Source organism: Patagioenas fasciata, chromosome 22, assembly GCF_037038585.1.
Source record: "Patagioenas fasciata isolate bPatFas1 chromosome 22, bPatFas1.hap1, whole genome shotgun sequence".
In the NCBI taxonomy this organism is placed as follows: Eukaryota; Metazoa; Chordata; class Aves; order Columbiformes; family Columbidae; genus Patagioenas; species Patagioenas fasciata.
The window spans coordinates 6243150-6256605 of NC_092541.1; the positions used below are offsets into that span (position 1 = coordinate 6243150).

General features: G+C 53.3%; 1 protein-coding gene and 2 gene segments (V, D, J or C); all 3 read left to right on the plus strand.

The window, feature by feature from the left end:
• The window catches only part of LOC136111659 (T cell receptor alpha chain MC.7.G5-like), a 179353-nt gene that overhangs the window by 1269 nt on the left and 164628 nt on the right, over positions 1-13456 (plus strand). The window lies entirely within an intron of this gene.
• On the plus strand, positions 4570-11403 carry LOC136111660 (T cell receptor delta variable 2-like). The segment is given in 2 exon segments: positions 4570-4723; positions 8757-11403. Coding segments are annotated over 2 exon segments (435 nt in total).
• On the plus strand, positions 12022-12883 carry LOC136111831 (immunoglobulin heavy variable 3-48-like). The segment is given in 2 exon segments: positions 12022-12216; positions 12546-12883. Coding segments are annotated over 2 exon segments (396 nt in total).

A 13456-nucleotide genomic window follows, 5' to 3' on the forward strand; every position in this document is an offset into this window, starting at 1 on the left:
GGAAAACACCAGTGTAATACTTCAAGGAAATTAAGGGGTGTTCCTCTGTATGGGAATTGCGGAAGATTGGGTGAAGAGGAGAAAGGTAAACATGCTCAAGTGACCCGCGGCTGGGGTAAAAAGAAAGCACATACATCATACTTATTGAAAAGGAAAAGGGAAAGTGATAAACCAAACACACAATGACACCAGTCTCCCAGTAAGTGATAAGGGAAACAAGGAGGGAGACCGGAGCTCTGCAGTGTCTAATGGGTGGACCATTAGTAAACTACGGATGTGGCTCTGAAGTGGGACTGGCTGAGCTTTGTGAGTGACAGTGAATGACAAGAGGAACATGAGGATTACGAATGTTTGAGGGGGGCCCTGTGAGCCTTCAGATGTTGAGATCCCTGGATTCATGCAGTGTTGTACAGACCCAGGTGGATTTTTGCAAGATACACTGCTGATTCCATCCATAAAGACCTCCTGGTTTGCTCCTATGCTGTGGTGCCTTTTATTTTGTGAAACTAACTAAGTAACTAACAAAAACAAAACAAACAAACAAACAAAACCACAAAACATGCACACAAAACCAAAACAAAACTAAAACAAAAACCTATTAAACCAACACCATACATCATCTTCTGATGCGTCAAAAAGTGATTTCTGCCATAACACCAACCAGAGCACAGCACAGGCTGGCACAGGGCACTCCAGCAGATTCCCTTGCAGCAGCTACTTATGCTAACCTAAGGGCTTCTGAAGCCTTTAGTGCAAGGCTTGATAAAGCAGACATATTTTGCCCAAGGTCACTGACTTCTTGAATACGTCTTCCATAAGGCTCCCAGTACACCTCCCCTCTTTATGCAGTCTCCCTGGGTACCCAGAAACACTGTTAGTGTGTTTAGGGCCTTGTCCTTCCCCATAATGCTTCCCAGAATCCCTGCTAGGGCTCTCACCAAGATTTCTCCAGTTGAGTGCACAGTTGGCCATGTTTTTGCACGTGTTTTCTTGTCTGTACTTGTCTGTGTTTGGGCAAGTGTTTATTGGTGTATATTTTTGCATGATTCTCTACAGGTGTGCATGACCATGAGCATCTTTGTGTGTGCCTTCTTGTCACTTGTCACAAGAGGATTTGCCAGTCACAGCAGGACCACTCTCCACTGATCTGTCCATGCCCTTCACAGAACAGCCAGAGCCAGAAGAAGCCTGAGTACAACTGAACAACAGAACAAACCTGGCAGAGAACTGCCCACAGCACAGGCACTGAAATACAACCTTCTCTATCTTCAGCCCTCTGTTTCCTGCCCCTGAAAAGCTCACACTCAACTACTACTGATTTCAGGCCCAACCAATGATGGTTTGACACCAGTTTGTATTCTTAATTCAATTCAAAATGACAGTATTTGGAATGCCTTAGCATAGCTAGAAGGCACCACTCTGTTCCCCACCAGCCCAAGACACAGCTGTTGTCTCAAGTGGCAGAGAGTACAAAAGGAAGGGGTTTGCTTTATGTGTTAATTTCTTGAGGCAAGGACACATTACTGGTTTGTTGTCAACCTAGTATCCAGCTGAACCACCCATGTCATTTTCTGCAAAGCGGCTTTTCAGCTGAGCAGTCTCCAGCACATACTGGTACATGGGGTTGTTCCTCCTTGGCTGTGGGGCTTCGTACTTTGTGTACAAAGGAGGAATCATGGGTGCCTTGTTGCCTTCCCACAGGTGCTACACCAAACCAGCTCCTTCCTATTGTGGCTCTCAAGGTGTTCACCTCAGTTGAGCAGTCTGACACAGTCACCTGCACCATTACCTCCTTGTACCAAAATCCCTCTTTCTGGTACTTGTCATCTGGGACCAGTGAGCTCAGGTACCTCCTGGGCAATGTTGGGTCCTCCAAGAGTGGTGACTGCTTTTTGCAGGGGATGTTCACCACCTGAGCAGGTTTCAGCTGAGGGTCTGCAATTTACAGGGCCAACCTCACCTTGCAACCTTGGCTGACAGAGTGTATTACTGCAGAATTGGATGCATAGCAGTGAAGCCTCCACTTTCCAAAGTATGTGAAGTAGCCAACAAAATGAGAAACACAGTAAAGGCTGTGGATTTGCCAGGAAGCTGGAGAGAGAGAAAAGTGTTACACAGGAGCAGTTTCTCCCAGTGCCAGGGCTTTTCCCTGGGCATTTCTCTGCTCACTGACTCCAAACACCAGGATTTTGCCTTCTGGTCTTGTCCCTGTGCCAGTCCCAGTCTCTTTCCTTTCCACTGTGCCAGCAGTGGCTGGAGATCATCAACCCCTGGCCTTATGCCTTGCAGAGCTGTAGAGCTGCACTGGGGATGGGGTTCCAAATCCCCCCACTCCATCACCCCATCAGTCTGCCCTGCCCCAGCCAGCATTAAGCCCACCCACTGGAACCAGGACTCCATCACCCTATTCTAGCAATTTATATATTCACTCATTAAAATACCTTTCTTTGCCCCTTAACAGATTCCACCCCATGTCCCCAAGCCCTCGGGTGTGGAGAAATACTGAACAGCTGCTTCCAAAATAACAGAGGCTAAACTAAGAGAAACCCGCAACCTTTTGAAAATAACACTACACCTGCGTTTCCCAAAGCACTGAACGTTATGAGGTGCTGTTGTGCTTTCAAAAGCCCTCCCACCAAGAAAGAGCATACAAAAGAAGATACACTCTACAGCAAGAGAGAGATCTTCATTGCAGAGAAAATATTGTAAAGGCAGAGGGAGACTCAGGGGAAAGTGCAGGAAGCTGCTGAGATTGTCCACTCTCTGCTGCAAAGAGAAGCAAAGGCAAAAGGTGAATGGGCCCCATTCTTGCTGTCCTCACTCCAGAGGCGTGACTATGTCACACATGTCTGACACACTCTGCAGGATGCAGCTATTTCTTTGTGCTGCCAAGAGTGCCTTGTTCTGTAATGTGCTGAGAGTCTTCTGAGGGACAAGGATTCTGGAGCCAGGAACAATGATCTTCACCATGGCTGTGCCAGCATATGTCCTACTAATCCAGTCAGGTGGGTGTATTCATGCACTTCCTATTGTCTCCTGCAGTTTTTAGTAGGCTATGTGGAGGTCTGTGCTGACAAGATGATGAGGTTGGGGAGAAATGCAGAGGGTTGATGGAAAAAGATATCTCAACTTTCGTTTAATGTGGGAAGACAGAAAGGTTTGGTGGCAAACACAGCCTTAAGCACAGAGCAGGATGGAAGTAAAGTGCTCCACAGACACATTTCTGCCTGTGTTGCAGGTCTTGTTGGAGGTGACCCCCAGAAGCAATTCTTCTCTGAAGTGTCAGCCACAGTTGGGCAGCGAGTGGTTCTGCCCTGCCAGTCCACCACTGAGGACAGTGACAGTATTTTGAATTTCTTCTGGTACCGCCAGCTCCCCGAGGAAACCTTAACATTTCTCCTGGAAGCATTTACAGCTTCGGGGAATGCCAAGTTCCGAAATGGCAAATTCTCTATGGTGGTCTACAAAAATAAAACAGCTCCCTTAGAAATAGCAACTGCCTCTTTCGAGGACACTGCGATTTACTACTGTGCTCTGAAACACCACATTAAGCTAAGCCCCATTTCCGCTCGTGCAAAATCTGTATTGTCAAGAACAGCACCTCCTTGTGTCCTGGCAGGAATGACAGGAAAAAACACCCAAGAGTGCCCTGGCAATATCAAGTACTTCCTCTTGACCACCTCTCAGCTTTTCGGTTCAGAGATGGCTCAGGCCAAGCTGGTGCCAAGGGAGTAACAGGGCTCTAACTGAAGCATGGAGTGGGGTGGAGATGGGCCAGGCAGATGTGACAATGGTACAGGCAGGGCAAATGTGGGGAAAGGGAGAGGCAGTTAAGAGAGACTAGTTCCTACTCTTTGTATTTCCATGTCCATGGGATCGTTTGTCATTCTGGGAAGGATGACAAGGAGATTCTGTTCCTGAGGGCATGAGCAGGTCCCTGCAGCCCCAGTACCTCCCTACCAGCATCACCCATTGCCCACCTCTGCTGTTTCCTCAACATGGAAGGCACAGCAGGCACTTGCCAAAGACACCGGTCACACACAGAAGAGCCCTAAAGCCTTGCACGAAACAAGGGCAATAACAGGTTGCAAGAGTCAGGACAGATGATATGGGACTTGAGAAGCTACGGTAGCGGTGGGGACGGATGAGGTTTGAGATGTGGAAATGGAGAGTGTGAGGCAAAGGATAATGAGTGGGGTCGTTTCTCCACCGCTTCTCCTCTCCCGCGGGCAGGGGATGGGAGTGAGGCCAGGGCAGGCTGGGGTGCGGGGCACGGGGAGGGTCTTGCGAGGAAACGCCGCGGCCCGACAGCCCGTCCCTGGCGCTGGGGCTGGGGCCGGCGGAGGCAGCGACCCCCTTCCGCAGGGCTGGGCAGGGCAACAAGGCGGGACAGCGCCGGAGCCGCGCTGGGAGCGAGGGACTGGAGGCTTGGTCTGCCGGGGCACCGCGCTCCTCCTCTGCTGACGGCCCTGCCCCGCGGCCCTCCCCGCACCGCCCACAAGGGGCCGCGGCCGGGTGTGTCGGGGTGGGCGGAGGCGTCGGCGGTGTCCCGGAGCGGCCGAGGCGGCGGGGCGGGCAGGAGCTGGCTGAGCGCGGCTCCGCTCGGCTCGTGTGCGGCTCCCGCGAGGCCCTTCGGCCCCGGCCGGCCCTTTCGCGCAGGGTGCGATGGTGCCCGGGCTGGGGCCGTGGCTCCTGGCCTTGTCCTTGGCCGCGGGGCCGGCAGGTGAGAGCCGGGCGAGCAGGAGAGCGAGCCCGGAGCTGGGACTGCCGGCGGCTGGGGCAGCCCTGCCCATCCCGGGGCCGCGGGGCTGCGGTTGCTCCCGCGCCGGGCGCGCTGTCTCCTGGCGCTCGCCTTCCTTAGCGGGGAAGCGGAGGGCGGGAGAGTCCGAGCCCGAGCGTTTCGGGCGGCGGGTCGGGCCCAAGGGTCGGGGCAGGCGCGGCTCAGCCCCGGGGAGGGCAGGCGGGGCGTTGGCCCGGGCGCGGGGCTTTGCCTGGAGAGAGGGGGTGGCGGCTGGCGCTGTGCCGAGGCGGGGGGCGCCGGGCCGGCGGCTGAACGTGCTCGGGCCGTGGGCGCGCCCTGCCCGGCTGCCTGCGCTCTCCGTCCGCAGGGGTGTGGGCGCAGCTGAGCCTGGTGGAGGCCGGCGGAGGGCTGCGAGCGCCCGGGGACTCCGTGCTCCTCTCCTGCCACGGATCCGGATTCAAATTCGAGGATTATCACATTTGGTGGTATCGTCAGGAACCTGGTGGCAAACCCGACTATGTGTCTTTCATCAGTTCCTGGGGTACCATGGATTACGGGGCAGCAGTGCAGGGTCGGGCCACAGTCTCCCGGAATAATTCCCGATCTGAGTCATCTCTGTCTCTACAAGCTCTGTACCCCCGGGACTCTGCCCATTACTTCTGTGCTGCTCTCACAGAGACAGGAAATCCAGTTGAGCTTTAACAGAAACCTCCTGCTAGAATCTAGGCCTCAGATCTTGGAGGGTGGTGAGCTGAAGTTGTTCAGGGCTGCTCTAGGACAATTGTTTAGTCAGTGCATACAGTTGGATACTGACAGGGCCGTGCTGCCTTTTTCTGTCCCCAAATGAGCTCTAACCCTTCTGCCTGATATCTTCCCATTTGTCATGTAAACCGTCTATCCTCTCACCCTCCCAAACTGATTCACCTTTGGGAACAAGTTTCACTGTATCATCAGTTCCTCACAGGACTAGTACCCAGACATGGCCTAACTGGTGAGGTGTGTGAATAGCCCTGCTCTGCTTTTAGGCACGGCTCAGGTCAACTCAGTCTAGACCATGAGTTTTGCTCCCTGATAGGCAAACAGAGGAAACAAGAGAAATACAGAGAGTCATCTGGGAGCACACTGGCAGGATAGGGAGTTCTGTGCTTCCCTTCCAGATCTCAGACCATAACAGGAGCAAGTGCTTTTGAGTACATGTGTTTGCAGCTGCTGGAGGCCGGAGATCACAGACAGAAGCTCAGGGAAGTGATGGAGTAGTTGAAGCAACTGGTGGAGCTGTTCCTGTGTGTTCAGCCTTGTCTCCTGGTGTCACAGGTTCCCTTTCTCAGGCGCAGACAGAGACCTCTGGCCCCACAGTAGGGAAGGTCTCAGAGGCTCTTGCGCTCACCTGCCACATCTCTGTTGTACCCACCACCAATAGCAGCTACACTTGGGACTGGATCCATCAGACCCCTGGAAGACATGTGCAGCATGTAGTGCTGAAGGTTCCTTTCACAGGACTCCAGCACATTGTTCCTTCCTTCCTTCCAGACCCGAGTCATCAGCTCTGTGGAGCCTTCCAGGAACCAACTCTCCCTGGAAGTGCTCTGGCAATGAGCTGCAGACACGGCCACCTATTTCTGCAGCACCAGAGAGCTGCTTGAAACACAGAGAGTGCTTGAAACACAGGCAGGGCCAGGGCAGAACTGGAAGGAGGAATTTTAAATCCAGCCTGATCTTTTGTGGTTGGCTTCAATAAGTCTTCTCAAGGCTAGTCTGGGCTGGCTTTCCCCAGAAACAGGCACAGAGGTGCTGCAACAGGAGGAGCAGCAACAGCGGCTCACATAAGCACTCACAAACCCATAAATTTATTGCTAACCTTATTCCTTCTTTCTCAGTCTCTGCCACCGGCAAAAAGCAACAGGGAAAAAGGCTTTTTAGGAAGCAGTCCAGCAGCAAGTATTAAAGAACTAAAATTTGAAGGTGGGAAGCCAGATTTGAAATGAGTTTCCAACCTTCATGTTGTTCAGGCAGCTCCCTACAACAGTTGCAGAGCATCTCTTCCTCTGGGCATGATGAATAGTCTACTCATTATGTAGTTAGTGTTGGCTTGATGTGCATATATCTTCATATGTGTACACTGAGGGCCAGCCTAGAATTTTGTAGGAGAGCTGGAACAAGGAAAAAATGGAGCGTGAACTGTGCCAAAACACCATTCTATCCCTCCATGGACTTGGAACTCTAGGGAACTCCTTGCTGGGGCAGCTCCAAGTGTCCCAGTCCACCTTAGGCCACCCTTGGCCTACATCCCCCTGCATATTCTCCCAGGCTCAAGCCTCCAGGTTCAGTGGTCTCCTCTACCCACTGCAACACCCCATCCAATGGCTGTGCTGGATCCCCTCTCCAAAGGGTAATGTTGGAGCAACCATGAAAATCAAGAGGAGGGAAAGGATTCAGACAGTCTGTGTTCAGTCAATGTCCCAACATGTGGCCGTAGGAGGAGCTCTGGCATTCTTTTGAGTAGAATGAGCATGGAGAAGGGATTGTCCCTGCTCTGCTGAGCAGCCCCAACAGCCTGGTCCCCACTAACTGTCGTGCATATGAGTTCTGGGGGATGAGCTGAGGGGCTTGAACCTGCACATCTAGTGCCAAGGATGCCCAAGATCTCCCCTGCCTTTGCTGCATTTGCTGCTGGAGGGGTCTGGAAGGGCTGCAAGGGAAAGAGTCAGATGGAGAAGGGTCAGCATGGAGTGAGTGGAGGAACAGGGTTCTGGGCTGGAGTGGAGGTAGAAGGGTGGGGGGCACATCTGCCTAAGGGTACCCTGTCTAATTGGAGCTGGGCTCAGTGGTGTCCCATCCAGGAGCAGCAGGTCAGCAGCACCAAGGGACAGGGGACCTCTGGAAGGACAGCTTGCCACCCCCAGGACCACCTCTCAAGTGCCAGCAGCTCCCTGCACTCCTTCCTCAGAGGAAGGCTGAGTTGGTCTGAGAGCACCACATCACCTTTTGCGCACCAGAGGATTTCCTGCCAAGAGAGAGCTCTGTTATTGCAGCCTGCAGGTTGAGGGACATCCAGGAGGGCCCCAACATCTTCACTTTCTTCTGTTCCTCCAGTTCCCGCCTCTCTCCTTCACTGTTGTCATAAAATGGGGGAGGGACTAGGAGGGACAAGGACTGTCAGCTGTGACAGGTCCACAGACAGGGAAGATGTGGGCAGTGCTGTTCAGCAGGCAGAGAGAAGCTGGAGAGGGGTGAGACAGAGTGAGTTTGGCCATGTTGACTGCCATGTGCATGGGGTTATTGCCCATAGTAGGTAAGTGAAAGGAAGGGGTGATGCCACTCAGGAAGGGAACATGTCCCTGTGCTCTGCACGGCTCTGTGGAGCTGTGCTGACCACTTCCAGACTGACCTGTTCCCTGCCTCTACCTTTCCACCCACCCTTCAAAGCACATTGGGAACAGCCCTCCTCCTCTTCTGCTGTGAATTAGACACCGCCATCCAGCCTGGCTCTTCTGCTGTGTGGGGACATGCAGGGCTTCTGCCTGCTGCACCAACGTCTTGGGGCTTAATACTTTGCACTTCAACTGGACAGTGTCCTCATGGGGCATCTTTCAAAGACCATGTTGAGGATGGCAGCATAGGTCTCAAGCCTCACTTGCCTTGAGAGTTCCTAGGCCCTCCTGTGCTCACTGAGAACAGTTTCAGGGACAGGAGAGCGGGTTCCTCATCATCCCAGCCTTGCAAAGACAAAGGGATTTGTCCACAATGGTGCAAAACCTTCCTGTTTCAAAGGTGGAGTGGAGAAAAAGCTTCCTGATCTAACAGGAGAAAAAACGGAGGAAAACATGGTGTCTCCTTCCTCGGGATCCCTGATTCCCAATACCAGCTCTATTCCTCTTCCTGCTTTCACCAGCTGAGTTCAAAGAGAAGGATTTAGTTCTCTCACTTGTCCAGTCCCATCACAATGCCTCCAACAGCGCTAGTTTGACCTTTGTTGATTCTTCCAGTGATCATGTCTTGCTTTTCCTCACTGCAGCAGTGACTGGCCAGATGGTCTTGGAGCAACACACCAGGGATCTGGCTGTGCGAGAAGGAGATGGAGTCACCTTCCAGTGCAGCATGAGTGGAGACCGTATGAGCAGGTACTACATGTTCTGGTACCGGCAGGGAGCACGTGGCACTCTGGACTGGATTTACGAGGCAGGTGGTGCCTATGGAGAAGGTTTCCGGGATCGCTTTAAGGGATCGGTGGAGAACTCCCAGAACAGATTCACACTGCAGATCCAGGCAGCAAAGCAAGGGGATGAAGCAGTGTATTACTGCGGTGCTAGTCTCACCCTGAAGCAGCTCTGCAACAGATTGGACCTAAAACTAGCTGACAGAGAATGCATACTTTTCATCATTTCTTTATAAAAACCACTTACCAGATGTTGATGTCATGCAATTGCAGGTGCAGGAAACAGATCTTTGTGTGTTTGCAGTAAAAGGCAGTGAAGGGTAGTGTGGTGATGGGCTGAGACCATTTATGATGCAGGAGGATCTATTGTGGGAACTTGAGAGGCTGTATCATGTAGTGCAGGCTACTGCACATTGCTTCGGCTCCTGTCCATCATGACCCAGATTTTCCTCCATGGCTTGGTTGCCAAGCTCTAGGATCATGGAGATTTGGTAGGGTAGCTCACAGAGGTACTGTAGCGGATAGAGACAGACTGTTTAGGAGAGACAGGCTGTAAAAGCGAGGAGGAGGGGGAGTTGCCCTTCCTGGGAAAGAGCAGCTGGAATGCACAGAGTTCAGCTTTGGGATGTACGATGTGCCAGCTGGTAACCTATGGGTAGGTTTAGAGGGCAGATCAACATTGTGGCAGGTGGCTACTACACAGTGCCTGTTCAGGACCAAGAATTAGGTCATGTCTTCCTCAAACATCTGGAAGGAGCCTCACGTTCACTGGCCCTGGTCCACATGGGGTACGTGAACAGTGCCTAATCTTGGCTGCTGGGATAGTACGAGCAATTAAGAAACCTTGTGCAGAGCATGGATGCAAACTTCATCAGAGGTAGGTCTGGTGGTGGATGTGAAGGTGAGGGGCAGCCTTGGCTGCAGTGATCATGCACTGTTTGAGCTTTGTATCCAGAGAACTAGGAGCAATGCAAAAATGCAAGATCAAAGCCCTGGACTTCAGGAGAGCAGAATTCACACTCTTCCGGGATTTTCCTACAAGAATCCAATGGAATATGACCTTGGACAAAGGAGGGGTGCAGGAGAGCTGCTTGATTTTCAGAGATCACCTCCTTCAGGCTCAAGAATGTTTTCACATGAGGTAGCAGAATGTCAAGCAAAGCTGATGTGGGAGGGTTCTTCTTTGACTCATTCTTTGCAGGCAATACTGGCTTTCAGGATTTCCAGGTGTCTGACCCCATTCAGAGCATCCCCAGCCAGGAAGACGTATGTCAGTGGAGGAGGATAATACCAGGGCATAGTTAAAGAACCTGGAGAGACACAACTCTATGGGGAACCATAGGGTGCCCCACAAGTGTCTGATGTGACTGGGAGGTGACTCTCGTTTGTTGTTGACATTTCACGGTAATTGGGAGAGGTTTCTATGTACTGACAGAAAAGACAATTCCATTGTCAAGAGGGAGGATCTGAGGACCTTGGAGTCCTGAAGGCTTGTCTTTCTACTAGAGACGGAGCTGACTAAGGCATATTCAATACCTTTGACCAGGTCCCACACCCCTTTCTACAATGTCCTGCATTTCCTATACCCTTGCTGTCTGTTTAGGCCTCCTGGCATTTTTACCTGACTCCTTCCTCATTGGCCTGGGCTGGTCTTGAGCTCAGCGCTGCTGAGACTGTGGACTACTGCATCCACTGCTGGGCTCCTGAGCACACAAAAGTCATGGACCAGAGCAAATGCTATGATGGGCCATGATGACAAGGAAAGAAGCATCTGACATACAAGGAGAACCTGAGAGAACTGAGTTGGTTTAACCTACAAAAGAAAATGCTGTGGTAGGATTTATCAGTGTGTTCATAAATGCCTGATGTGTGAAGCAAAGAAGATGGAACCATAGTTTTCACAGTGTTACCCAGTCATAGAATATGTGACAACAAACACAAAATGAAATGCCATATATATGCCATATATACTGAAGTCTAAGTACACAACATCCGCAGCCTTTCCCTCATCTACTAGTTGGGTCACCTTGTCATAGGAGATCAGCTTGGTCAAACAGGACCTGCCTTTCATAAACCCATGTTGACTGGGCCTGACCACATGGTTCTCTTGTATGTGCTGTGTGATGTTACTCAAGATCATCTGCTCCATGACCTTCCTGGGCACTGAGGTTATCCTGACAGGTCTGTAGTTCCCTGGATCATCTTTCTGTCCCTTTTTGTAGATGGACATCACATTAGCCAACTTCCATTCAACTGGGACCTCCCCCATCAGCTAAGATTGCTGGTAGATAATGGAAAGTGATTCTGTGATCACCTCCGCCAGCTCCCTCAACACATTGGGTGTATCCCATCTGGCCCCATGGACTTGTGGGTGTTCAAGTGGTGTAGCAGGTTGCCAACCATTTCCCCTTGGATTACTGGGGCTTCATCCTGCTCTTCATCCCTGCCTTCTGGCTCAGGGGCCTGGGTACCTGGAACACAACTGTTCTGACTATTAAAGACTGAAGCAAAGGAGCCATTTAATACCTCAGTCTTTCCGTCATCTTCTGTTACTATGTTTCCCCACACATCCACCAGGGGACGGAGATTCTCCTTAGCCCTCCTCTTGTTGCTAATATATTTATAGAAACATTTCTTGTTTCCTTTCACAGCAGTGGCCAGGCTCAGCTCTAGTTGGGCTTGGGCGTTTCTGATTTTCTCCCTGCAAAACCCCACAGAGTTCTTGTATTCCGCTTGAGTGGCCTGCCCCTCCTTCCAAAGGTTATAAATTCTCTTTTTATTCCTAAATTCCAGCCACAGCTATCTATTCAGCCAGGCCGGCTTTCTTCCCTGCCGGTTCGCCTACTGGCATACGGGGACAGCTGCTCCTTTGCCTTCCTGGCGCTGGGGCTGGGCCGGCCGAGGCAGCGACCCCCTTCCGCAGGGCTCGGGAGGGCGACAAGGCGGGACAGCGCCGGAGCCGCGCTGGGAGCCGAAAGGCGGGATCCTTGGTTTGCCGGGGCACCGCGCTCCTCCTCTGCCGACGGCCCTGCCCCGCGGCCCTTCCCGCACCGCCCATTCTCCGGTCTTCAAGGGGCCGCGGCATCGGGGGCTGGGCCGGGTGTATCGGGGGCGGGGGAAGGCGTCGTCGCTGTCCCGGAGGGGCCGAGACGGCGGGGCGAGCAGGAGCTGGCTGAGCGCGGCTCCACTCGGTTCCGCTCGGCTCGGGTGCGGCTCCCGCGAGGCCCTTCGGCCCCGGCCGGCCCCTTTGCGCAGGGCGCGATGGCGCCCGAGCTGTGGCCGTGGCTCCTGGCCTTGTCCTTGGCCGCGGGGCTGGCAGGTGAGAGCCGGGCGGGGAGGACAGCGAGCCCGGGGCTGGGCCCTGAGATGGGGCTGCCCGCGGCTGGGGCGGCTCTGCCCGGCGCGGGGCCCGGGGGCTGCGGCTTCTCCCGCGCCCGGCGCGTTGTCTCCTGGCGCTCCCAAGGGTCGGGTCAGGCGCGGCTCAGCCCCGGGGAGGGCAGGCGGGGCGTTGGCCGGGGCGCGGGGCTTTGCCGGGAGAGAGGGGGTGGCGGCTGGCGCTGTGCCGAGGCGGGGGGCGCCGGGCCGGCGGCTGAACGTGCTCGGGCCGTGGGCGCGCCCTGCCCGGCTGCCTGCGCTCTCCGTCCGCAGGGGTGTGGGCGCAGCTGAGCCTGGTGGAGGCCGGCGGAGGGCTGCGAGCGCCCGGGGACTCCGTGCTCCTCTCCTGCCGCGGATCCGGATTCAACTTCGAGACTTATGAGATCCGCTGGTACCGTCAGGTACCCGGTGGCAGCATCGAGTGGCTGTCCTACATCAACTATGATGCTTCACTTATTAAACTCGGGCAGTCAGTGGAGGGTCGAGCCACAGTGTCTCGAAACAATTCCCTCTCCGAGTCATCTTTGTCCCTGCATGTTCTGCACCCCCGGGACTCTGCCCGCTACTTCTGCACCCTTCTCACAGAGGGAGGAAATCCAGCTGAGCTTTAACAGAAACCTCTACTTCCTTCCCTCTCAATCTCTGTCCCAGGCAGAAAGTGACACAGAAAAAGTTTTTCTTAGGAAGCAGCACAGCAGCAAGCATCAAAGAGTTAAAATCTAAACCCGGAAAGCCAAAGAAAGGAAAGCCAGATTTGAAATGGGTTTCTAACCCACATGTTGTTGAGGCAGCACCAAAGCACTAAACCAAATGTGTTGAACTGTAGAACATTTTGTCCTCTGGGCAAGTCCTCATCCCATGGCTGTGCTGGATCCCCTACACAAACAGTCTTGTTGGAGCAACCAATAAAAGCAAGAGGAGGGAAAGGACTAAGACAATCTATGTAGGGTCAATGTGGAGTGGGCAGTGGTCCCCAAAATGGTGGCATCCATAGAGTCAGTGACACTGTGTCAGGGTTCAGTCAATGTCCCATCATGTGGCCGTAGGGGGAGCTCTTGTATTCTTTTGAGTAGAATGAGCACAGAGAAGGTATTGTCCCTGCTCTGCTGAGCAGCCCCAAAAGCCTGGTCCCCACTGTGTGTTGTGCATATGAGTTCTGGGGGATGAACTGATGGGCTTGAACC